The sequence below is a fragment of the Erigeron canadensis genome, chromosome 4 (genome assembly GCF_010389155.1).
Source record: "Erigeron canadensis isolate Cc75 chromosome 4, C_canadensis_v1, whole genome shotgun sequence".
Lineage (NCBI taxonomy): Eukaryota > Viridiplantae > Streptophyta > Magnoliopsida > Asterales > Asteraceae > Erigeron > Erigeron canadensis.
The window spans coordinates 4,690,392-4,716,124 of NC_057764.1; the positions used below are offsets into that span (position 1 = coordinate 4,690,392).

The window sequence follows — 25,733 nt, forward strand, 5'->3', positions numbered from 1 at the left end:
AATCATCATAGTATATAGTAGCCATAGATTTAGTCAGTAGGGTAGTGTTATTGGAAAAAAAAAACTCCAATGTTTAGCATGGGTCAAAGTTAAAACTTAAAGGGCCCAAAAGAGGAACTAAAACCCCACTTAAAATAAGAAGAAAAAAAAACAAAACAAAAATACTTTTGAAAAAATACATAAAAAATGTTTCCGTATAAGGACACTTGTTCTACCACGTCAACCAATGTTCATGATCAATTCCATCATAACTCTTCACCTGAAAAAGGCTTTTTATGATCTTACTCCGATTCCATCATCACACAAAACAACGGATATTTGGTTGAATTTTGACCATGTTGACTTGTTTAACTCATTTAACTAATGTCTACTTTTGACCATTTGCAATTTTGCAGTATAACAGAGCCTATGTGCATGTAATTAGCCGAATTCAAGTTTTATGGAACAGATAAAATTTGTTGTCACAAAAAATTTAGTAGAGGAACATACTACAGGAAACATGGAACATCATGATTTACAAATGCGAGCTAAAAGAACTATCTAAATGACTAAAAAGAGGAAGGTATTAAACATCGATGGTTAACTAAACGATATTAACCTTGTAGTTAGGATCACAGGAAGTAAAATGATGATAAATAAACCGAAAACCGTACTAAAAAGTGAAATAGATTGATGCAAAATGATGATAAATAAAATGTGAACCGTACTAAAGCTTATTAACATATAAAAATTAAATCACAAATATGAAACAGTTAATCACAAAGGCGCAGTGATGACAAATGCAGCCATGAGTTAAGACATAATTCCGAAAACTATAAATTACTTCAAAATTTAAATAAGCAACTAAAAAACAAAGATGCACTAAAATCTTAAACCACATACCTAAGGTAGGAGGGAGTACACGTCGGGTAAGGCATCTGGTACATGGTAGCCGATCGGCTACACCACTCCTTGGTTTCGGGTAACGTTCGGCTATGGTGAATCGGGTAGGAATTTGGCTTAAGTAACCGATCGATGGGTAAGGTTTTTGAACGTTAAAAAGGCGTGGGTCCCCCCCCCCACCCCCCCAAAAAAAAACGGCTAGTTAGACCGGAATTTTTTTATAAAAAAAAAGCCTTTTCTCTCCAATATATATACATACAACCATCTTCAATATACACACAACTATCTTCATCACTATATACAAACACCACCCCACCTTTCTCTCCATTCACCTAAATAATCACCACCTCACCTTGAAAATGTCTTCCACATCTTTCGAATCGCGGGCTGTCGTTGTGGAATCGGCTTCGTCATCCGAGACCGATGTTCACTTTTTGCAAAACGCGGTTCAATGGATGGACGACACGGCAAACTCTAACGACGTTTAACACCGTAGATACGTCAATCGAGAACGTGAAGTCGGTCATCAAATACTACTAAATGATTGGTTTGTTGACGAACCAAAATACGACGATGCTTACTTTCGAAAAAAGTTTCGTATGGAGAAAACCATGTTTTTAAAAATCGTCGACGACATCGAAGCAAATTTTCCATGTTTTCAATAGGGATTCGATGCGCGTAGGAGAAGAAGCTTTAGGACGATCCAAAAAGTGTGCTCGGCGGTACGTCAACTCGCTACGGGCAATCCGCTTGACGAGTACGATGAGTACTTGCATATGGTCGCTCGAACCGGGCGCGAGTCTCTTGACCATTTTTGTGACGCCATCATTAAGTTGTATGGTTGAGAGTACTTACGTAGGCCTACTCAACACGACGTTGCTCGCATTTTCGAGGCACACGAACAACACCATCACATGCCGGGGATGCTTGGTAGCATCGATTGTACACACGTCGAGTGGTTAAATTGTCCTAGACACTTGAGAGGACAATATACGAGAGGCGACCATGGCGTTCCCACTATTATGCTTGAGATCACCGCTTGTCAAGATACGTGGATTTGGCATGCTTATTATGGTGCGGTCGGTTCAAACAACGACATAAACGTGTTGAACCAATCCGACTTGTATCTCACAGAGCGAAATGGCACGGCCCCGAATACTTCATTTGTCGTTAATGGTCGAGAGTACAAACGCGGTTTCTATCTAACCGATGACATCTACAGCAAGTTCTCGACGTTTGTAAAAGCATACCTGTATCCTACTGACCCGAAGGAGAAAAGATTCAAGAAGCTACAAGAGGTGGCGAGGAAAGATGTGGAGCGTGCATTTGGGATTCTAAAAGGGAAATGGAAAGTTCTTAGGCGTCCTCTTCGACCCATGATCAAAGACAAGATCGCACAGTATGTTTATGCGGCTTGTATTTTACACAACATGATCATAAAAGGCGATGGCAGAGCAATCTCACCGGTTCACATAATGGACCCGCCGGTCCAACCGGTGTTCGACGATAGCGTCTTAGGTGAGCTACTAAACGAAGACATCCATCATCGTCTTCGTTATGACCTCACCGAACATGTGTGGGCTCAAGACTTGGCATTTCTTGACGATTAGTTTGTTCCCTTAATAATTGTAGTCTTTTTATTTTTATGTATGTTTTTTTTTCCGTTGATTATGTATTGTTTTTTTATGTGTTGTGTAATGTTTGTTTAAGTTTTAAATAAAATGTTTTAAGTTTTAATAATATATTTATGTAGGAAAAAATATTTGAAAAGAAATTGAAATTGGGTAAGAATTGGGTATGTGTTGCCAGTGATTTGGGTAAGAATTGGGTAGAATTGGGTAGTGGTGAGTTGGAGGATTTTGATTGGAAGATGATTTGAGTAAGTTTGGGTATAAATTTACCACTCCTTGCTATCTAACCGCGTGCATTAGAATCACGCCGAAGCTCCATATATTCACCACGTATTAACCCATACTAAAAAGATACATACAACTCATTACACTAAATAATCACCTCGATGAAGCTTTTGTAGATGACCAAATATAACCTCTGTCAGAATGCCCTTCATCATCCTAAAGTTGTTTTGCAAATATCTATGTCTCAAAATAATGCTTCAAAAAAATCTTTACATTAATCTGTCTGTATTAATATATAAAAAAATTTAATCTTTAAACAAATAATAAATGAAATCTAAAAACTATCTTAGATAACGTGAATGAATATCTTATAAATAAGGCCAAAACTAATACCTTTTAGATTTATGTGAAATCCCAAAATATAGATAAAATCGTTAAAGAATAATAATTTAGTTCTATCAAAAAGCAATTCATAAGAACTTACAGATTTAATTATAATGTGTCCAGCAAAAAAGAAATATGAGAGGAAAAAATAAATTCAAAAACTCTTAATCGGTATATATAGGATAAACATTGTTGTATTTTTTTGGATAAATGATATCATGTTTCTAATTATAAAGATTTAACTTCCTATAATATAATTATATGATTATTATAATTGTTAGAGACAAAGGAAAGAATAATTGCCAAAAAAATTAAATATAGTCTACACAATTTATTCACTTTCTTTCCCAATTTGTTTCAACCTTTTTTTTCTTTTCTATATTCCATATTTTATATTTATATTTTATTTTATATAATCATATTTTCTTTCTAGTCTATTAATTTATAATTTATTTATTCTATATGAGTTAAATTATTGAGAAAAATGTATGAGAATGACACATAGGTTGTAATCCTATGTGGCAAATTTATAAAATAGGTTTGAGTTTTTAGAGGATATAAAATCGTTCAGTTTCCTACTGTTTTAATAATTATATAGATAGATATATGTAATATTTAATAAAATAATTTGTACAGATTTTCACAAGGGAAATGATATTGCTACAATAACATTAGACATTTACAACAATATCTGCATCATTCAGTTGTACTCTATGCATTAAAATTTATACTTTTGTTGTAGATTGTTAAATTCTCTTGTAAGAATATCTTTTCCCTTTTCACAATTAACTAAATCTGTAGCTAGCAATCCTCAAAAACCAAAACAATGTTATATACACAAGAAGGTGATCTATACCGATATACATTACCTATTATAAGGTATACATCATTAAACATGTTTTATAATATTATACCACACAAAACCTTAAAACACTTTTGGTGAATAAAATGGATTATATGCATGTATCAACATCCATATGCATATCTACTTTAGTGTTTCCGAACTATATTAAGTAAAGAGACGTTTAAGAAAGTAATTCACAAACTTATATATCTTAAATTGATACGGGTCATTAAAAATTAAGGAAAAGCTTATATTCATAGTGAAACCTAGGTATAGTATTATCATAAGTCGTTTAATTGATGATGTAAAACTGGATTTTGATATTACATATATATTTTTAGCCAATAAATGGTGAACGAATAGTTTGATAATTAGATAATATAATTGTCTGTAGTAAATAATAAGTAAATAGTGATGATTATTTTTGCTTATTAAGTAAAAAAATGAAAGTTCACCTAACGAATTAAATACTTAAACTTATTAAACAAAATGTAAAATGAAGCCTAGTATTTAATTAAATGCATAGAATGTAATATCTTATTTTTAAAATATCCAACGGATTAACTACTTATAAAATATATATTTTATGCATACAATTTCATCAAAACTCAATATACTTGTGATAATATGAAGTTAAGTATCCATTTAATAACCCATAACAAAATAACAAAATGTTGGTAACTAACTATTTGCAACTTGACGTCAGAAAATGGATACATCTTTGTTATCTGGCCCATTTCTTGATACATGAAATAACTATAACTGACCCAACAGGCCAGGCCTGTGGACTGGGTTATCCTAATAACCCTATCTAGATCCCCACAAGGCTACGAGACGTCATAGGCATGATAAAAAGCCCAAACTTAGAGAATTACGTGAGAAGTTATTTTTTCTTTTAGCACTTTCCACAGTAAAGTTTACAGTTTGACAAATCTCCAATGAATGATTTCTCTCTGGCATGCTTGGTCACTCCGAACCTTAGCAGTGCCGGTTTAAGTTTTTGAGGCCTTAAACGAGATCAATTTTGGGATCTAGTTCATTAGTATATAAATTAAAGTAAATAAAGAAAAATAAAAAGGTAATTCATCTTATGTACATGGCCTACTATTGTGAAAGGAAAAAAATAAACAAAGTCATGCACGATGTTTAGTGAATACATTTACCAAATTTTATAAACGAATTTTTGAGCATTAGAATGTTAGATAACGTCGGAGACTCTTCAATTTATCACAAGAGTTGAATATTGACATCTTTTTTTGAAAGATAACTTCGAGTATATATTATTTAGTAGTGCTAAACTGAATGTTTCTTTTCTTGCGGCGGTAACTTCAATCGTGTGGTGCACTTATTTTTAAGGTGAACGTGAAAGCATGAGGTTTATTTTTCTATTTCTTTTCTTGGGCAGACTGGTATGATAATGATACCTAGTCTTAAAGTCTAAAGTTTAAAACATTAAGCTCTAAATATACAAAGAAGGAAGGGAATATGTGGGTATCTTGTACCTAAGCTTGGGTATAGAACCCCTCACATGTCAATTTTTTAAACCATAAAAATCATGGGGGCCATGTGATTTATTTATTTTGCAACAAATATTAAAAAATTAATATGTAAGGGGATCTATACCCAAGCTTGGATACATGATAGCCATATATTCACTTTTCCCATATACAAAGAGGGAAGGGAATATGTGGCTATCTTGTACCTAAGCTTGGATATAGAACCTCTCACATGTCAATTTTTTAAACCATAAAAATCATTAGAAGTATTAAGCTTGGGCCTTTATATTTTTTAAACCTAAGCTTGGGCCTTTATATTTTTGGGGTCTTAGGCTCACGCCTAACCCATTAGAAATATTAAGCCGACAGTGAACCTCAGGGTGCCACGCCATTATGTTTTTTTGCATGGCCATTTTGTTCGTTTCGGTGTGTCCCGGACACGGTGTATTGTTGGTTTTTTCGTTTTGTTATTTTTCTTCTTGTTTTTCACCTTTATAGATAGATTTTATATATAGATGTATATGGGTTGAGTTAGATTAGGGATTCCTTAAATTATGGACCATTAGGGACATATAACTTGCATATGTGTAAGTTGTAATTTATACATGTGTAAGTCGTGGTGGCGGTGGTCACCATCACCGGAGGATCATGGTGGTGGTCGGAGATGATGGTGGTGGTCGTGGTGATGGTGGTTGTATAAATTACACATGTGTAAGTCGTGGTGACGGTGGTCGCCGTCGCCGGAGGATCATGGTTGTGGTCGGAGATGGTGGTGGTGGTGGTGGTGGTGGTGATGGTGATGGTAGTGGTCGGAGATGGTGAAAAATGAATGATTTAAAAGTGTCCCTAATGGTCCCTAAAATAAGGAGTCCTTAATTTAACTTTTTCCAGATGTATATATCATATATTATACGTGTAGAAGTCTTATCAGTGTTCAGTTTATATATGTATGTGAAAAAAATATATTTTTATAATCTTTTAAAAATATATAATATTTTGTGAATAAAATGTGTTGTTAATGAACATTATATTTAATATAATTTGCTTTTTATATTAAGATTTCTTAATAATGACGTGACAATAACAAAATGAAAACAGTTATTTTATTAGAGGTAAAAATGATTTAATATGTATGGTCATCGATCGTATTCGTTATGATGATAAACCAAAAATTATGAGTGTGTGATCAAAGTGAGCTTTGTATAATCTTATGGGAGATTGTCTAATAAACTACTACAATATACTTCTTTTTCAACTTTTGTTATATAATAATTTAGTGAAATATTCATTTAAAAGTAAAATTTATGTGAAACTAGAAAATTAACCAAAATACACTGTGATCTGAATCTAATATAATGTGTTTTAATTGTGTTTTTTAAAAACACATTGTGTTTTTATTGGGTAACCTAAAACCACATTGCGTTAAGTTTTAAATCACAGTGTGTTTTTGATAGCGCGTGAAAATCAGAAAATAAACACATTGTGTTGAATTCTATCACAGTATGTTTTGGCTAGTTTTTTATTTTTTACGAAGATTTTAGTTTTCAAATAATCACAACCCTACATTTAATTATTAAATAACCACTAGGTATTATATGGGTCTTTTTAACATATTAACATAACATAACATAACTTAAATTTATACTCGTATTACATTTCAAATATTCTTTGAATTTTTTTTTTCCTGCAAGTTATTTGATCGCAATAAGAAATTTAGCTTACGTTATATTAACCGGGTCCGCGTTAGAGCCTTCCCACCCCAATACCTAATAAGAGAAAAACCCCAACTAAACATTTGAATAATCAGGTATTTTGTATCAATAAGATGTTCAATAGAGTATATCTCACCACACCATAACACTATTATTGAAAGGCTCTAAAACCTTTAACACTCCTTTTAAAAATATTTAATTGGAAAATCGAATATGCAGCGGACTACGACTATTATGGTTGCAGTTATGTACAAATTTTTAAGGTTTTATATTTTCAATTTAAACCTTTTGATTTATACGTATATATACAAAATTGCCCCTCATTTTCACTTTATTGCAGAAAACAATGGTTGCAGACTTGCAGTCCGCTTGAAAGATGTAAAGCCCATATTTAATATGACTTTCTTCTGTTAGATATAGTTAAAACTCTTTTTAGCATGTTTTCAAAAGTCTTCAATTATCCTCCCTTTGGCACATGGAAACTCAAACAACAGTTCACTTACGTTTTTCATTTAACATCAAGTTTTATTAATTCATTATAAATTTGACAAAGATCGAAAATCTTACGAATACAGAATTACATATCAAATTTCAAACCACTCAGTCACAAAGTAGCTGTTGGAGTGTAATCATGTTATAATAAATCGCATGTTTGGAAATTATTTAAGTCTACGGGGTCACACAAAATGACACGTAAACTCTATGTTATTAATTAGTATATTAAAGTAATATATTAATTAATATGATCACCAAATAATTAATAAACGACTATCTAAATGTTTATTAATGAAAAGAGATGGACTTAAGCAAAAATTAGGAATAAGGGATGTTTCCTAATTACTTAAGGGGGGACGTGAAAGTCCCAAGTTTGCAACGATCAAAACAGATTAAATAAGAGATATAAGATAAGAAAGTAAACACGTTTAACTATATGTATATATTAAATAAACAGTGAATACATGGTTGGTTTACAAAGAAGAAGAAAAAGAAAATACTTGTTAAGTTTTTGACACACACAAAAACTTAAATGTTCTACAATAATAAGGAACACACAAAGTGACGATTGCAGAACCACACCAACAAGAGTTGCGGTTAGGTCAAGTGATTCCTTATATAGGCAGAGATGAGAATCACATGACAACCCAATAGATGTTGACACCTCAAGGTTGTCAACCATCTATTGGTGGATCTCCCAGATCTGCAGGACTCTCTGTCTTCATCTTGTATGTTTCCAAATCCGGTATGAAAGAGAAAGACTCAGGTACCATTTTGGTACATGATCACATGTCTTCAATCTTCTTGATCAACACGTGTCTTGGGACCAATATTCTTATCTTCATTTTCCCGCTAATTTCTGACTTACAAAAACTATGCAATGAGTCATCGAACTTATCTTTAACTTGAAGATAATATTGATCGCTGAGATATCGCTGACGAAACCACTCGCTGATGAAGAGACTTGCTGAGTCTCTCAGCGAATCCATAATTCAACAGGACGGTTTTACGGTGGGTTTTGTAACCCAACACAAACTTGTTCATCAAGTTTACTAACTCTAAATATTAATCCTATATAAAGAGGGTTACGGGTTATTATTTGTAAGACAAGGCAAAACCCTAACAAAATAACTCTAAAATATATACGATTTATGCCTCGGTCGAAATTAAAAAAACCATAGCCTACGAATTGTGTTCCTGTAAGTCCACCTAACAAGATGTACACGAGATCAAGATATATAAGGTTAGACAATAATAATCACAAGTTATATCAAGTAACCCGACTGACAAGTAAATCGAAACTAGATAGGACTAGTTAGAATTACGATCCAGATAATGGATAAGAGTAATAAAGTATAATTGCTTGAAACTATATAAGTTACTAAATATAATCAAGTATTATGGCAATGAGTCGAGATGTACTTTTCAATGTATTTCATTTATTGTTTATAAACAAAATACAAGAGTTGTTGCGGAACAAAGATAATCACACTTGTGAAAGTATCTAAACAACCCAGAAATACAAATGATCTATGTAACGAGGAATTACTCGTAAGAATACTTAGAGTAATATCACACGTTGCAATTGCCAAAGTTCCAAGCAATATTGCAAGTGTGAGAAGTCTTACATTTATAGGCAAACATGTCCTGATGACATGGCAATATGCCGTACTAAATGTGGTTGGATGGATTTGTGTGACAGATCCATAACATGCTTGTTTAAGGTAAAGTATGTAAGTTTCTTGATGTGACTTGACATACTTTATTCCCAACCTTTTTGCTAAAAATTTCCCAATCCCAGGTTGATAGTAATTAACCGGGTAAAGGTAGTTAAAGCTGCAAAAAGACTTTCCTCGTAATCAGTGAAGAAGTGTTGTAAGTACTTTTTCACTGAGTCTCTTCAGATTCAACTTCAGGTAAGATCTTCTCTGAGCTCTGCTTCTGAGATGATCTTCTTCTTCAGTCTTCAGTCTTTGACTTCCGTCTGAACGTCTTCAGTGTTGGTTGATTCTGAATCTGAAGTGAAGCTTCAGTGAGCTATATTCTGAATGACTTCAGAATCCTGAGCAAACTTTCTTTACTGAGCTTCAACTATTTTGAACAAATTATACTTGGTCGATTTTTGACCTAACAGTTCCCACTCGTGGAACTCACATAAATCAATTAATTAATGTCATAGCTTAGCATTAATTATGGTCACGGTTTTCTTATTCAGTGGCAATAGTTTTTAACACAAAGGGGTTGTGAAATTCGTGATCGGGTACTAGCATACATCATAGGGGTGTTAAGTGTGCGATCGTAGAAGGGTTTTCTTTTAGACCCTAAATAATAATAATCTTACTCTCGTGATTAGATGTATACATTCTAACAGTAGTATCACGAGCCACATATGTTATCTATTAATTACAAAGATCAAAACTTGAAGGGGGGTTAAGGGTTGGTTTATATTTAATTAATTGTTTAAATAATTAAAAGAGTTTTCTTATTTTTTATTAATTAATTAAAATCGATTTTAATTAAATAAAATCTAGGGTTTTGTTTAATTAATTTGACCTAATTCAGTGGTGGATTCAAACCCTCGAGCAAGTTTTGAATTATGTGAATTGACATAATATATGTGTTATAAATTGCATGTTACGTGTATCGTTTTATTTAAAGTTGTTAAATAAAGGGTATAATCACAAGTAATTCATGCAAGGTTACTTGTGATTATTACTATTATATAGAGATACTAGTGGTCAGGCCCGTCCAATGGACGGGTGTTCTTAAAATATATTAATCAAAGTTAAAAAATTGGATTTCAAATATATTAAATAGATATACCGAAATCAACTTGAAAATTTGTTAGTTGAATAGCCACTCCATCGGTCAAAATACTCTAAAAATTATCCGCCCAACGAAGAAACATACGAAAATTAAGTCCATATGAATATTGATTTTAGTTTACCCATTTTTTTCCAACTTTAGTTAAATAAAAAATTTACAGTTTCTTATATTCTAAAAGTGTAAACTATATATATAAAAGTATAATTAAATATAAATTAGGTTAAAGTGTAAATTGGTGATGAAAAATCAAAAAGTGTAAGTTAATTATTTTAAATTGGGTTAAATTGTAAATTGGTGATGAGAAACTAAAAAGTGTACATTAATTGTTTTAGATTGGGGTTAAAGTGTAAATTGGTGATGGAAAACCAAAAAATGTAAATTAATTTAGATTAATATTAAAAAAATTAGAGGATTAATAAGGAAAGAGGATTAGACTCAAGGAGGTGGATTAGGGGTGACAAGTGTACCCCCAACCCCCTCATTTAGTTATATTATAGATAATTCGAAAATCATGATGATCAAAATAATTAGGGTTAATAATTAAATAATTGTGTGACTATATGAATTTTCGTGTGATTTTTCTGATTTGCGACAGTTCACTAAAAAATTCATATAATTTAATCGGTAATGAGTTAGAAGTCGAAATTCGGACTATAGATTTTCGAATCATAGGGATACAACTTTGTAGTTTTGGTCGAAAGCTGATTCGGACCAAAAATAGGCTTAAACTGGTCATCAAGCTGCTGGAAATTTCCAGTCAGCATGTTTATGTGTTTATGTGATATTATTTGGTAATTTAAACTGTTTAAAGGCTTACGCAATCAAGGTAACTTAATGTATGTGGTCCTTGTGAAGTCCCTCACTCGATGGTTTAACCCACAAATGTAGAATAACAAGCCAAATAATCACTAGATAGGACTAGTATTAAACGTCAAGTAAGCACTAGATTGGACTAGTATTACGATAAATATAGATGCAAGAATATATATAACGTAATACGTACTTAAGCAATATAAAGATAAGCAAATAAGTAAATGGTGAGACACAATGTAATTTTCAAGTGTATTTTATTTATTGATGTTAAATAAAATACAAGGTTGTTGCGGAACAAGATATTACAAAGTAAGTATCTAAACAACCTATGAATTACAAGTGATCTAATCTTTGCTAAATAAACTCTTTGGTCGAAATACTTAAAGTTGTGAAGTATGACTGTTTAGATCGAGAGTATTTGAGCAAAGGCACCAAATTGCAAAAAGTATGTGTTTTGGACGAGGAAGTGACTTGGTATTTATAGGCAAAAAGAATAAATATAATATCCTTTTTGCCGTACAAATATGGCTACATGCATTTAAGGAAATTACTTTAATTCCTTAAAAGCATTGATTAAAGTACAAGAATAAAGTCACATGATAGTGACTTGTCTTCTAATTAGCCAACCACCTTTACATGCGTGTAAGGCTTTTAACAAAAAACAAATGGATTGTCCGGTTAAAGGCATGTAAAGGCATAAAGTCAATTCCTCGTAATCAGTGTTCAGACTTGTAAGGTCTAGAACACTGACAAGGACTCCAGTCAGGAGATCTGGTAAGTCTTCCAGTGAGCTCCGCTATTTGTCAGACTTCTTTCTTCAGACTTCAGTCTTCGACTTTAGTGAGAATGTTCTTCAGTGGAAAGATCTTGACAGGAGTGAAGTCCAGTGAACAAATCTGGTGGAATCCAGATTTTTATACAAGTAAGTTGTTCACTGGTCTTCACATAATTTCTGGACAAATCTTCAGAGGGCTCCAGTAGTTACGTCTGGAGTGAGTCCAGTAAATCTGGACCTAACAAATTCCCCCTATTTGTTTAGAAATTATGCAAGGATTTTCAAGCTTTTATCTATACAAGTTTGTGCTTGAAGAATCCTTGAAAAAATTTGACTAAGTCTAATTTGAATATTTGGAGAGCCACTTCATAGATCATTAGTGTTCCCAGTTTGTACATGTTAATTTCTAGACTTAATCTGGATAAGTACTTGTAAAAAAGAGAATTACAACTTATATTTATAGACATTAACTGGAGGAAAGTTAAAATTTTATCAACATAAAATAAATACAAGTACAATATTAGAGTCAGGCCTTTTTCTTTTCAGCATGCCCAGCTGGCTCTTCAGTGGCCTTCCTCTTTACACCTGGAGATGAAGACGTAGTAAGAGAAGTTCTTAAGCCCGGCTCCATCTCCATCAATTCCTTCTTCATCCATTCCTTTCCAATCCTCTTCATAAAGTATTTAACATCCTGGGAGACATCTTTACCCTGAATGAAAGACCAATCTCTCTTAATTCTGACCACCCAAAAGCCCTGATTGAGGTGTCTTTTCTTTCATCAGTAAAGTTCCCTTCTCTAAAGAGTTTGACATGGAACTTAGAGAAGTTGTCATGATTTTCTGCCAGATGGATCTCAGCACCCAGTATTGATCGGACATCAGCTCTAAATTGTGACAAATGTTCATACTTTTCTTTTGTCTGAGCCCTTTTCACCATTTCATCCACTTCCCTGGACACTTTTCTCTGTTCAACAACTTATTGAAATTTTTCTTTGTTTATCCTTTCAGTTGTGTTCAAGGGAATGAAGGTGCTAAGATCTGCATCTCTGGCAGCTTTGGATTTTCTGGCTGGTGCCTTGGGCAAACCCTTAACCTTCTTCCTATATTCATGCTCCAGAGCAGTTGCATTACTCTTTACTTGTTGCTGGAGATTTTTCAATTCTTCTCTTCTCTGGGCAATAAGATCTAGTATGCTCACACCATAAATTTCAGAATCATATACTTGTTCATCCTGAGCATACATGGATCGAATATAGACGTCATCCAAGGCATCCAGACACTTCTTCAGCCTGGGATCATCTTTCATCTTTTTGTAAACTTCAATTTGTACGCCCAACCTGCCAGCGTTGTAAGAATCCAAAGTCCCATGCCTGGCCATATCTAACTGGTGAGTAATCAAGTCATCATTTAAGTTCTTCTTGAAAATTTCAATTAAGATGCACTCTTGCTCCAGTCTCTTTGCCTTGGCCTCATCAGCAGACACATATTCCTCTTCTGCTTCATCTGTTGGTTCCCTAGACACCACTTTCTTTCTTTTGAGACTTTTCATTGTGGTAGGGATGTCTGGGAACTCTTCAAATACTGGCTCACTGGCATTAGTACCAGCAGCCTCTTCATCAACTTGTCCACTGGCTTCAGTACCAGTGACATCTTCTCCAATAACCTTCTTCCAGACTTCAATCTTCTTCTTAAGATCAACAACCTTCTCTATACCAGAACTAGAACCTTCCCCCTTGGAAGCATCTCCAGATTGAAGATGATTCCACACCTGATCCAGTTTATGTCTGTCAGCAGAGTCAAATGTTCGACCAGACATTGGAGCAATGTTGTTTACAGTTCTCCTCAACTGCATCATTTCCTTTTTGATTATCTCAAGATCCTGAGGAAAGTGGCAAGGCAACTGGGCGTCAATCATCTTCATAACTTCAAGCAACAACCCATCTCGGAGATTTCTAAGGAGAGTTTCAGACACCTCCTCAGTGATTTCTTTCAACATGTTGCCTCTGAACTTCCTAACAACTTCATCACTGAGGGTGGTGACCACTGAGTTTTTCTCCAGGGTTGGCCTGCTCTCCAGAGAGCTTATTCTGGTGGTCAAATTCTGAACATCACCAGTCAGACTTGCCAGAGGTTGAGCAACTTCAGTTTGAATGGCAGTCTGAACACTTCTTACCACATCCCCCTTGATTCCCTGGACTGCAACTTGTATTGATTCAGAATTTCTATTTGTTGCCATGACAAGTTCATCTAGCTTCTCAAAGACTATCTTCTCATTTCCAGCAAAAATGTTCATTTCTGACTTAAGATTATTGGAAATTATAGTTTTGAAGTCAGAAATAACCTGAGAAGAAGCCTGAAGTGTTCTCTCCAGGTCCGCCACCTTATCAAAAAGGCCTTGGACCTCGATTGAAGAAGAAGAGGAGAGACTACTGGAAGGATTGGTGATTCTGGTGATTGATGATACTGGCAACACCCTTGTGATATTTTCAGTTGGTTGGGTGACTGCCAGTGGTTTAGAATGTTGAATTTCTGGTGCAGAAGGTGATTCAAGAGTTGTTGTTGTTTGTTCTGGAAGGGTTGTTGGTGTATTTTCTGGGGGTGGATGAGGCATATCAGATAGAATTGACTGGGAGACAGAGTGGATGGTGCGATCAATTTCTTCTTCTCCCAGAAAACTCATATTAACATCAAAGTCATTATCCTCAGACAGTGGAGAATCAACCATATCCCAATCTGGGCCAGTTCCACCTGCCTGGTCCTCTACTTGTACATTCTCTACCCCAACATTCAAATCAATCTGAGCCACCTGCTCCAGATTATCTCCTTCAACCTGCTTAACTTGTTCCCCCTCAACCTCTTCAACTATTGGGGACCCATCAGCAACCATGATGTTCCCACTCTCAGCAGTTGCTACTAGAATGACAAGAGGTGATCCAGACCCTCTTTCTTCTTCACCACTTCCTTCTACTTGTACTGGGAAGTGGTTGCTGGGGCAGTTTCCTGACCAATTTCTCCAGAATCTTGATGAGATGATTCTGGAAGGGACAATACCAGAACTCCGTCTGTCTTAAGACGATGAGTTCTATTCCTTGGCCTGGTGGGATTAGGTGGAATTTCAACAATATTCACACTAGGCTGCTGAAGATCTGGGGCGATCTGGGAAATAGGTTGCACCCTTTCAGCAGTAACAACATCAGCAATTTCCTCATTGTTATAAGGCTCACCAGCAACCTCCTCATCAGGTGATGATGCAATTGCATCTTCTTGAATTCTAAATTGGTAAAGCATCACCGATGGAATGTCGACCTCAGTAGGAGATGAGGTCAACTGGTTGAGGTCCCTCAGATATTTACACATTGAAAAATGAGTTGTATTTACAGAGTACTCATTCTTCAAGGCCCTTCTGAATATGATGGACAGAAATCGAATGAATGGAATGAAGGCCTTCCTGCTCTTGACCCTCAATCTGTCCACCAGATCATTAAAGAAAATCTGGGCAAAGTCCACCTTGTACCCATGCCATAAGCAGTAAGCAATCTGGAGCTGTGTCTGGTTTATCTGATCTAAACCTCCAGAACTGCCACCCAAACACTCAACAAGGTGAGTGAAGAAATATCTCCATGAATCTGTCAGCCTGCTCATATACACAGTGCCCTTTCTGAGCAGCTGACCATTCTCATCCACTATTTTTGTGTGCCCTACCAACCTGCACACCTCCCTGGTATTGATTCCAGATGGAATCTCAACAAGCATTTCATTCTCATCAAAGTAATTCATCCTCAGGGCATCTCTAAGGGAATCAACAGTAATGGTGAAGTGTTTGGTGCCTTGTTTTAATGTGTAGTGGATGGATTCATCACTTTCCACGTACACAGTAGTATACAGAATTTACAAAGATAGTCATGATACATTTTGCCCGGATTTAGGGTTTGGGCACCATAGAGTGGACTACTCAAGAAGAAGGTGTTCAACCTTCCAATGATTGAAGTTGCAGTGTGATTTGTTGAGAGTTTGGCCATCCAGTTATTCATGTTTATGCGGATGGCATCAGCAGAAAGAGATATATGATTTGCCTTCTTGACATTATCAGCAGGAGTATAATTTACGGCTAGAAGATTTTAGGAGATGGTTTATGAGCCATTTTAGATATATGAAAATGAAAGTGAAGGAATTTAAGATTGAAAACAGAAATTTAATAAGAGAGATGATGATGATTGGAGAGTAAATGAAGAAGGAAATAAATGAAGGAATTTGAAGATATCAGAGTAAATGATTTTCGAGATGAAATTAAAAGTGAAGGTAAACGTGGGTATTTATAGAAGAAAGAGAAAATGGAATTCAAAACGGTAATTTTGAAAAATTTCAAAACAATTTTGATCGGTTTTGACATCCGCATTTAATGTTTCCCATCACACATAAATGTATGACGGTTGACAGCCCAAAAAAATTACCAACTAGCACTTTTGGTCTTCCCAAGGTAACAAAACCATCATTTAAGTTGAAAAAGTCATGCCACGTAAGGTGAACAGTAACTGTCCAGATGAAAAATTTGTAAGGTTGGCATGCACTATCCTTAAGTATTTAAAAAAATGATTTGACACATAAAGACTCATTTTAATGCATCTGGAGGTTGACTGGACACTCCAGTTTCACTGGTGGATTAGGCCAGTAGAACATGCATTAATGGTACACTAGAGGGACACTCCAGTAAGTACCCAGATTTGACCATTCCGGTAATCCTCAAATACGCACATCAACTAATATAAACAAATGAGAGGGACACATTTACAAAGCAACTGAAGTCACTTCAAACATGTACATCAACTTATCCAGTATTAATGAGAGAGACACATTTACAAGATACTAGAAACATTTTTCAAAAAAAATTTTAGTGAGAAAATAAATTAATAAATTCCCTTTGAACTTAGATATATAAAAAAAATGTGGTCTGAGTCTTTCCCCCTGGAATGGTGATCCATAAATCTATCAGTGCAAAGATAGTATCACAAAGGCGTTCAATAGCTTTACTGGTATAGATTTATAAATCTGGAATCAAAGAACCCTGCCAGTGACACAAAGACGTTCATAACAAGGTTCCAGATTAAGGGTTCAACATTCCCAACTCACTGACAAGATTTTGAAAAGTTTTCTCATCCAAAGGTTTTGTAAAAATGTCAGCAAGTTGTTTATCAGTGGGAATAAAGTGGATTTCAACATCATTTTTCATTACATGATCGCAAATAAAATGATACCTGACATCAATGTGTTTCGTCTTGGAATGCATGACTGGATTGTTTGAGATAGCAATGGCACTAGTATTGTCACAAAAGATAGGAGTCTTTGAATACTTAATACCATAATCAAGCAATTGGTGCTTCATCCAAAGTATCTGAGCACAACAACTGGCTGCAGATACATATTCTACTTCAGCAGTGGATAAAGAAATTGAAGTTTGCTTCTTACTGGTCCAACTCACCAGTTTGCCACCAAGGAAATGACATCCACCAGTAGTGGATTTCCTGTCTATCTTACAACCTGCATGATCTGAATCTGAATAACCCATTAGATCTAAGCCTGAGCCTTTGGGATACCAAAGACCCAAACTGGGAGTACCCTTAAGGTACTTCAAAATGCGCTTTACAGCCGCCAGATGAGATTCTTTTGGGTTAGACTGATATCTGGCACAAAGACATGTTGCAAACATTATATCTGGTCTACTGGCAGTTAAATACATTAGTGAACCAATCATGCCTCTATAGGCAATGGTGTTCACTGGCTTCCCATCAGGGTCTGAATCTATTGTTAAAGGTGCAGAAATTGGAGTTGATTTTGAGGGTGAAGAATTCATATCGAATTTTCTTAAAATATCTCTAACATATTTTTCTTGATTAATAAAAATACCATCACTGGTTTGTTTAATCTGGAGTCCAAGAAAAAATGTTAATTTACCCATTAAACTCATTTCAAATTATGAAGACATGATTTTTGAAAATTTCTTGCACAAAGATTCATCAGTAGAACCAAAAATAATATCATCAACATAAACTTGTACCAACAGAAGATTACCTCTTTCACGAAGAATAAATAAGGTATTGTCATTTGCACCTCTTTTGAAACCGTTTTCTGATAAGTGTTTGGTCAGAGTATCATACCAGGCTCGAGGGGCTTGTATGAGGCCATACAATGCCTTGTCTAGACGATATACCCAATGTGGATGCTTTTCATCAATGAAGCCTGGAGGTTGCTTGACAAAAACTTCTTCTAATTCTCCATTCAAACATGCACTTTTTACGTCCATCTGGTAAACCTTGAACTTATGATGAGCAGCAAAGGCTAAAAACATTCTGATGGCTTCTAACCTTGCTACTGGTGCAAATGATTCTTCAAAGTCAAGGTCTGTCTGGACGTACCCTTGTGCCACCAATCTGGCCTTATTTCTGATCACATGACCATCTTCATCAACCTTATTCCTGAAGACCCATCTGGTTCCAATTGGTTCTTTCTTGCCAACTGGAGGGGGAACCAGATTCCAAACTTTATTTCGTTCGAACTGGTGAAGCTCTTCTTGCATAGCTATCACCCAGCTTGGGTCATTCATTGCCTCGTCAATCTTTTTCGGTTCAATCAGTGATAAGAAGCTGACATATAAACATTGTTCACTTGAGGCACTTCTGGTCTGAACCCCTCTACTGGAGTCACTGATAATCTGGTTGATTGGGTGAGCTTTTGTCCACTTAGAGTATTGACCATGATTGTTTCTTACAACAATATCAGTGCAAGAGTTCAATTGATTTTCTGGAGTAGGATCTTGCCAGACAACTTCAGCATCTTCATCAGAATCTGTAAGATCACGATTTGCATCATGAAATTCTTCATTTAAAGGCATTTCTTGGATTACTGGCTCAAAAGGGTAGTTTGAAACTTATTGAAGAATAGAATGAAGTATTACTGGAAGGTTTTTCAAGTTGCACTGGTTCCAAGTCAGGATGACTGGAAACATCTTCAGATGAATCTTTATTGTAGTTGATAGGATCAGATTCACCAAAGATAATTGGACTTTCTGGGGAGAAATAAGGGTTGGCTTTTTATTGATTGCTTCATTTGACTCATCAAATGTGACATGAATTGACTCCTGGACCTTTTCCAGTCTTTTGTTGTAGACTCTGAAGGCTTTGCGAATGGCTGAATATCCTAAGAAATATCCTTCATCAGCTTTGGCATCAAATTTGCCTAACTGACTGGAGTCGTTCAGGATGTATACTGGACATCCAAAAATGTGAAAATAACCAATATTTGGTTTTCTATTTCTTAATATTTCATAGGATGTCTTCTTGTGTCTCTTCACATATACTGAGCGATTTTGTGTGTGACAAGCAGTTGCAATTGCTTCAGCCTAGTACATTTTAGGAAGACCAGATTCAACAAGCATACTCCTGGCAGCTTCTATCAGCGTTGTGTTCTTTCTTTCTACAACTCCATTCTGCTCTGGAGTGTGTGCTGATGAGAAATTCTGGGAGATGCCAGTGTCAGTACTGAATTTCTCCAGAGTTGCATTCTGGAATTCTGTTCCATTATCACTTCTTAACTGACACACTTTTCGCTTGTATTTGAGTTCAATTTGCTTGATAAGAGCGATGACTTCAGCAGCAGTTTCAGTCTTTGACCTAAGAAATACCCAACAATATCTGGAGTATTCATCAACAACTACCAGAGTATATTTCTTACCAGCACGAGTCTAAACATTCACTGGACCAAAGAGGTCCATATGAAGCATATGAAGAGGTTCAGATATGCTAAAATTTTGTTTTGTCTTGAAACTGGTGCGTCTCTGCTCCCCCATCTCACATCCTGGACATGGCTTTTCCTTTTTGAAGGAGACAGAAGGTATCCCATCTGCAAGTTGTTTTCTGGACAGCTTGTTGATATTTTTGAAATTTAAATGGGACAACCTTTTATGCCATAACCAGTTTGTGTCTTCATCACCCTTGGTATAGAAACACTGCTCTGAAGGAGAGCTTTCCATATCCATTATGTACACATTCCCTTTTCTGGGAGCAATCAATACTACCTTCCAATCCTTATTAAATACGATGCCTTGAGAGATGTTAAATAATACCTGGTAGCCATCATCACACAACTGGCTCACACTTATGAGATTATATTTCAACCCATTTACATAAGCCACTAATCTGAATTTGACTTGACCATTATTCAGAACACCGTATCCCTCAGTCTTTCCAGAACCATCATTTCCAAAAGTAATGGAGGGTCCGTCTGAAACTTCAAACTCCTCCAACAGGGTCTTACATCCGGTCATTGTCCTGCCAGCAGCGCTGTCAAGATACCAAATATATTTCTTTCGATCGCCCTGCACATCCACCAGATTATTAGTTTAGAGGTTTGCGAACCCATCGACTGATGGGTTCTCTGGATCCACAAGGATGGATCCCAGCTGGTATCTGGTTAATTTCACTTTCAAAAATAGTGGGTTTTTCAGTAAACACCATTGAAACTGACAATTTTGAAACCTTTTTCTTTTTCTTGCCAATAGGTGTGCTCGATTTTTCTTTCTTGGAAAAAGGTTTTGTATTTTGTTTAGGGCCAGATGAAGTACCCACAAAATTGTTAATTCTTTCATTACAACTTTCAACTTGACGAGTCAGTAGTTGAAACTGACTCTCCAGCATTAACAAAATATTTTCTTCAGGTGACACCAAAGCCTTTCCAGTTGACTGTACTTTTGGCTTAGGTGGAGGAACAACATTCTTCTTTTTCTAAACTTGGGGTTCTTTAGAAGATGATTGAGGCAAAGGTTTATTCTGCTTAACCTTCTTGACTGGAGCATTCATCTGTGGAGCTCCAGTCTTAACCTTAGACAATTAAACAGGAGGAATAATACAAGTTTTGGGTGTTGTTGGTTCATCATAGATAGTGCTAGGTTTTAACACTTCACGCAATCGGTCAACAACAGGTATTAATGCAGCAGCATTAACATCACCCCCCAAATATGCACGTTTTTGGGAGGGGTACTGGTTACGTGCAGCATCATATGGTTTCTTGGTCTCAAGCAATGACTGGATAACATGTTTTTCTTTTTATAAAAGATTTTCCAGTTCTTCTTTTTTCTTGGACCAGTTGTTCAGTAACCAAAACTTGTGCTTTGAAAGCGAGTTCAATATCTTGCAATTCTTTTAACTTAGATTGTAAGTTTGTCATTTCAGAAAAATCTGTTTCAAAATTATTTGACATTTCTGAACGAACAGTTTCCACAAACATTAAATCAGAGTTTAGAGCTTCAGCAATGTCCAATTTTAATTCAGGATCAGTTTCTTTCTCATAATCTATTACCTTTTTAATGACAATGTCCACCCATCTTCCAGATGTGACATCTTCTTTCACCAGATGCTCTTCATCAGCTAGAGCCATGTAACAACAATCTCTTTCCTCTTCATCATCAACCGATGAGTCATCAGAGGGAACCCATTCTTCTTTTGCCACCATGCATTTATTATTATCTTTCTCTGCAGACATGAGAGCAATTTGAGCCTTAAGCTTTTTGTATTTTAATCTGTAGCTATCATCAGGCTTGTTATACGAAGTTGATGGACCAGATTGTGAGACAAACTGATTGGACTTGCACTCTTTCATGAAATGACCTTTTCTGCCACACTTAAAGCATGTCAGATTGGTCTTATCAGTGGAAGAACTGTGTGTATTGTGTCCAGTGGGTCTATTAGCTCTGGCTTTGAAACGGTTAAACGTTTTAGCCATCATAGCCATCAGATCATCACTATCAGTTTCATCATAATCTGAAGAGATATTATTCATGACTCCAGAATTCATTAATTCAAACATCATCTTTTTCATCGAAAATACATTCTCGGAAGACATTAATGCTGCACATGGTGGTTCAGTATGACTAACCACAAGGGAACTACTGGAAGCATGATTAATAGCATCTTTTTCTGCCTCAATTCTCTGGGCTTGATTCTCTTCAGTGAATCTGAAGGCTCCAAACAAAGATGACAGAGTATGGGAATGCAAGGTTTTACCTTGTCTCAAGACCATGATCATATGAGACCATTTTGAAGGAAGAATATCACAAAATTTTTCAAGAAGTATGTCCTTGTCCTTTTCTACCCCAACCTCTCTTAACTGGTTTATGATGGACATAAATCTGGTGTAGGTACCAGTTAATGATTCATTGGGTAGGGCAAAAAATGACTCATACTTCTTATTTAAAGCCGCTTTCCTGGTAACATAGTATCATCACCACCTTCACACTGGTTCACTAGTTCATCCCACATGCTTTTGGCACTGGGATAAAGCACTAGTGTGGGAATAAGAGCTTCAGGAACGGCCCCGAGGATCATGACTTTTAAGGTAGTGTCAATATTGACCAGTCTCCTTTCCTCTTCACACCAGTGTTCCTCTCTCTTTTCCCTCCCAGATCTTGCTCCAGTTGGATCAAGAAGTGGATTGAGAGGACTTCTAGGAATATAGGGTCCTTCATTTAAAATTTTAAGCATATTCCTCTCAATACCAGTAACATGTAATAACATCCTATCTTTCCACGTGCCAAATTTGTCACCATTCCCACTGAATTTGGGAACAGGAGTGTTTGAGTAGTGCACATGCACGTGTGGAGAAGCAGGAATAGGAGGTGGTGGTGGTGTATTATTGTTAGCATGGTCATTGGTTTGTTCAAATTCATTTATGGGTGGAGGTCCAGTGTTTAAAGGGTTTCCTTTTGTATTCTCTAGGTTGGCCATCGAGAGAATGCAGACTAGGCAACTATGTTAGCCTTCTGCTCTGATACCAATTGTGAAGTCCCTCACTCAATGGTTTAACCCACAAGTGTAGAATAACAACTCAAGTAATCACTAGATAGGACTAGTATTAAACGTCAAGTAAGCACTAGATAGGACTAGTATTACGATAAATATAAATGCAAGAATATATATAACGTAATACGTATTTAAGCAATATAAAGATAAGCAACTAAGTAAATGGTGAGACACAATGTAATTTTCAAGTGTATTTTATTTATTGATGTTAAATAAAATACAAGGTTGTTGCGGAACAAGATATTATAAAGTAAGTATCTAAACAACCTATGAATTACAAGTGATCTAATCTTTGCTAAATAAACTCTTTGATCGAAATACCTAAAGTTGTGAAGTATGACTGTTTAGATCGAGAGTATTTGAGCAAAGGCACCAAATTGCAAAAGTATGTAATTTGGACGAGGAAGTGACTTGGTATTTATAGGCAAAAAGAATAAATATAATATCCTTTTTGCCGTACAAATATGGTTACATGCATTTAAGGAAATTACTTTAATTCCTTAAAAGCATTGATCAAAGTACAAGAATAAAGTCACATGATAGTGACTTGTCTTTTAATTAGCCAACCACCTTTACATGCGTGTAAGGCTTTTAACAAAAAACAAATGGATTGTCCGGTTAAAGGCATGTAAAGGCATAAAGTCAATTCCTCGTAATCAGTGTTCAGACTTGTAAGGTCTAGAACACTGATAAGGACTTCAGTCAGGAGATCTGGTAAGTCTTCCAGTGAGCTCCGCTATTTGTCAGACTTATTTCTTCAGACTTCAGTCTTCGACTTCAGTGAGAATGTTCTTCAGTGGAAAGATCTTGACTGGAGTGAAGTCCAGTGAACAAATCTGGTAGAATCCAGATTTCTATACAAGTAAGTTGTTCACTGGTCTTCACATAATTTCTTGACAAATCTTCAGAGGGCTCCAGTAGTCACGTCTGGAGCGAGTCCAGTAAATCTGGACCTAACATGACGGATCAGATAAACCAGACACAGCTCCAGATTGCTTACTGCTTATGGAATGGGTACAGGGTGGACTTTGCCCAGATCTTCTTTAATGATCTGGTGGACAGATTGAGGGTCAAAAGCAGGAAGGCCTTCATTCCATACATTCGATTTATGTCCATCATATTCAGAAGGGCCCTGAAGAATGAGTACTCTGTAAATTACAACTCATTTTTCAATGTGTGAATATCTGAGGGACCTCAACCAGTTGACCTCATCTCCTACTGAGGTCGACATTCCATCAGTGATGCTCTATCAACTCAGAATTCAAGAAGATGCAATTGCATCATCACCTGATGAGGAGGTTGCTGGTGAGCCTCATAATGATGAGGAAATTGTTGATGATGTTACTACTGAAAGGGTGCAACCTATTTCCCAGATCGCTCCAGATCTTCAGCAGCATGGTGTGAATATTGTTGAAATTCTACCTAATCCCACAAGGCCAAGGAATAGAACTCGTTGTCTTAGGAGAGACGGAGTTCTAGTATCATCCCTTCCAGAATCAACTCATTAAGATTCTGGAGAAATTGGTCAGGAAACTGCCCCAGAAACCACTTCCCCAGTACGAGTAAAAGGAAGTGGTGAAGAAGAAAGAGGATCTTGATCACCTCTTGTCATTCCAGTGGCAACTGCTGAAAGTGGGGACATCATAGGTGTTAATGGGTCCCTAATTGTTGAAGAAGTTAAGGGGGAACAAGTTAGGCAGGTGGAAGGAGATATGTTGGGGTGGAGAATGTACAAGTAGAGGACCAGGCAGGTGGAACCGGCACAGATTGGGATATGGTTGATTCTCCACTGTCTGAGGATAATGATTTTGATGTGAATATGAGTTTTCTGGGAGAAGAAGAAATTGATCGCACCATCCACTCTGTCTTCCAGTCAATTCTATCTGATATTCCTCCTCCACCCCCAGAAAATACACCAACAACCCTTCCAGAACAAACAACAACAACTCTTGAATCACCTTCTGCACCAGAAATTCAACATTCTGAACCACTGGTAGTCACCCAACCAACTGAAAATATCACAAGGGTGTTGCCAGTATCATCAATCACCAGAATCACCAATCCTTCCAGTAGTCTCTCCTCTTCTTCTTCAACCGAGGTCCAAAGCCTTTTTGATAAGGTGGCGGACCTGGAGAGATCACTTCAGGCTTCTTCTCAGGTTATTTCTGACTTCAAAACTATAATTTCCAATAATCTTAAGTCAGAAATGAACATTTTTGCTGGAAATGAGAAGATAGTCTTTGAGAAGCTAGATAAACTTGTCATGGCAACAAATAGAAATTCTGAATCAATACGAGTTGCAGTCCAGGGAATCAAGGGGGATGTGGTAAGAAGTGTTCAGACTGCCATTCAAACTGAAGTTGCTCAACCTCTCGCAAGTCTGACTGGTGATGTTCAGAATTTAACCACCAGAATAAGCTCTCTGGAGAGCAGGCCAACCCTGGAGAAAAACTCAGTGGTCAGCACCCTCAGTGATGAAGTTGTTAGGAAGTTCAGAGGCAATTTGTTGAAAGAAATCACTGAGGAGGTGTCTGAAACTCTCCTTAGAAATCTCCGAGATGGGTTGTTGCCTGAAGTTATGAAGATGATTGACGCCCAGTTGCCTTGCCACTTTCCTCAGGATCTTGAGATAATCAAAAAGGAAATGATGCAGTTGAGGAAAACTGTAAACAACATTGCTCCAATGTCTGGTCGAGCATTTGACTCTGCTGACAGACATAAACTGGATCAGGTGTGGAATCATCTTCAATCTGGAGATGCTTCCAAGGGGGAAGGTTCTAGTTCTGGTATAGAGAAGGTTGTTG

General features: G+C 36.2%; 1 protein-coding gene across 1 annotated transcript; it reads left to right on the forward strand.

Annotated features, from left to right (window-relative positions):
* Nucleotides 1–1,796: 1,796 nt before the first annotated feature.
* LOC122596864 (putative nuclease HARBI1) lies at nt 1,797–2,492 on the forward strand. Its single transcript, XM_043769509.1, has one exon. The coding sequence runs from the start codon at nt 1,797–1,799 to the stop codon at nt 2,490–2,492; it is 696 nt and encodes a 231-aa protein (XP_043625444.1).
* Nucleotides 2,493–25,733: the final 23,241 nt, after the last annotated feature.

Coding starts and splice junctions, on each gene's coding strand:
- LOC122596864 (XM_043769509.1), top strand. CDS start 1,797: ATGCCGGGGATGCTTGGTAGCATCGATTGTACACACGTCGAGTGGTTA.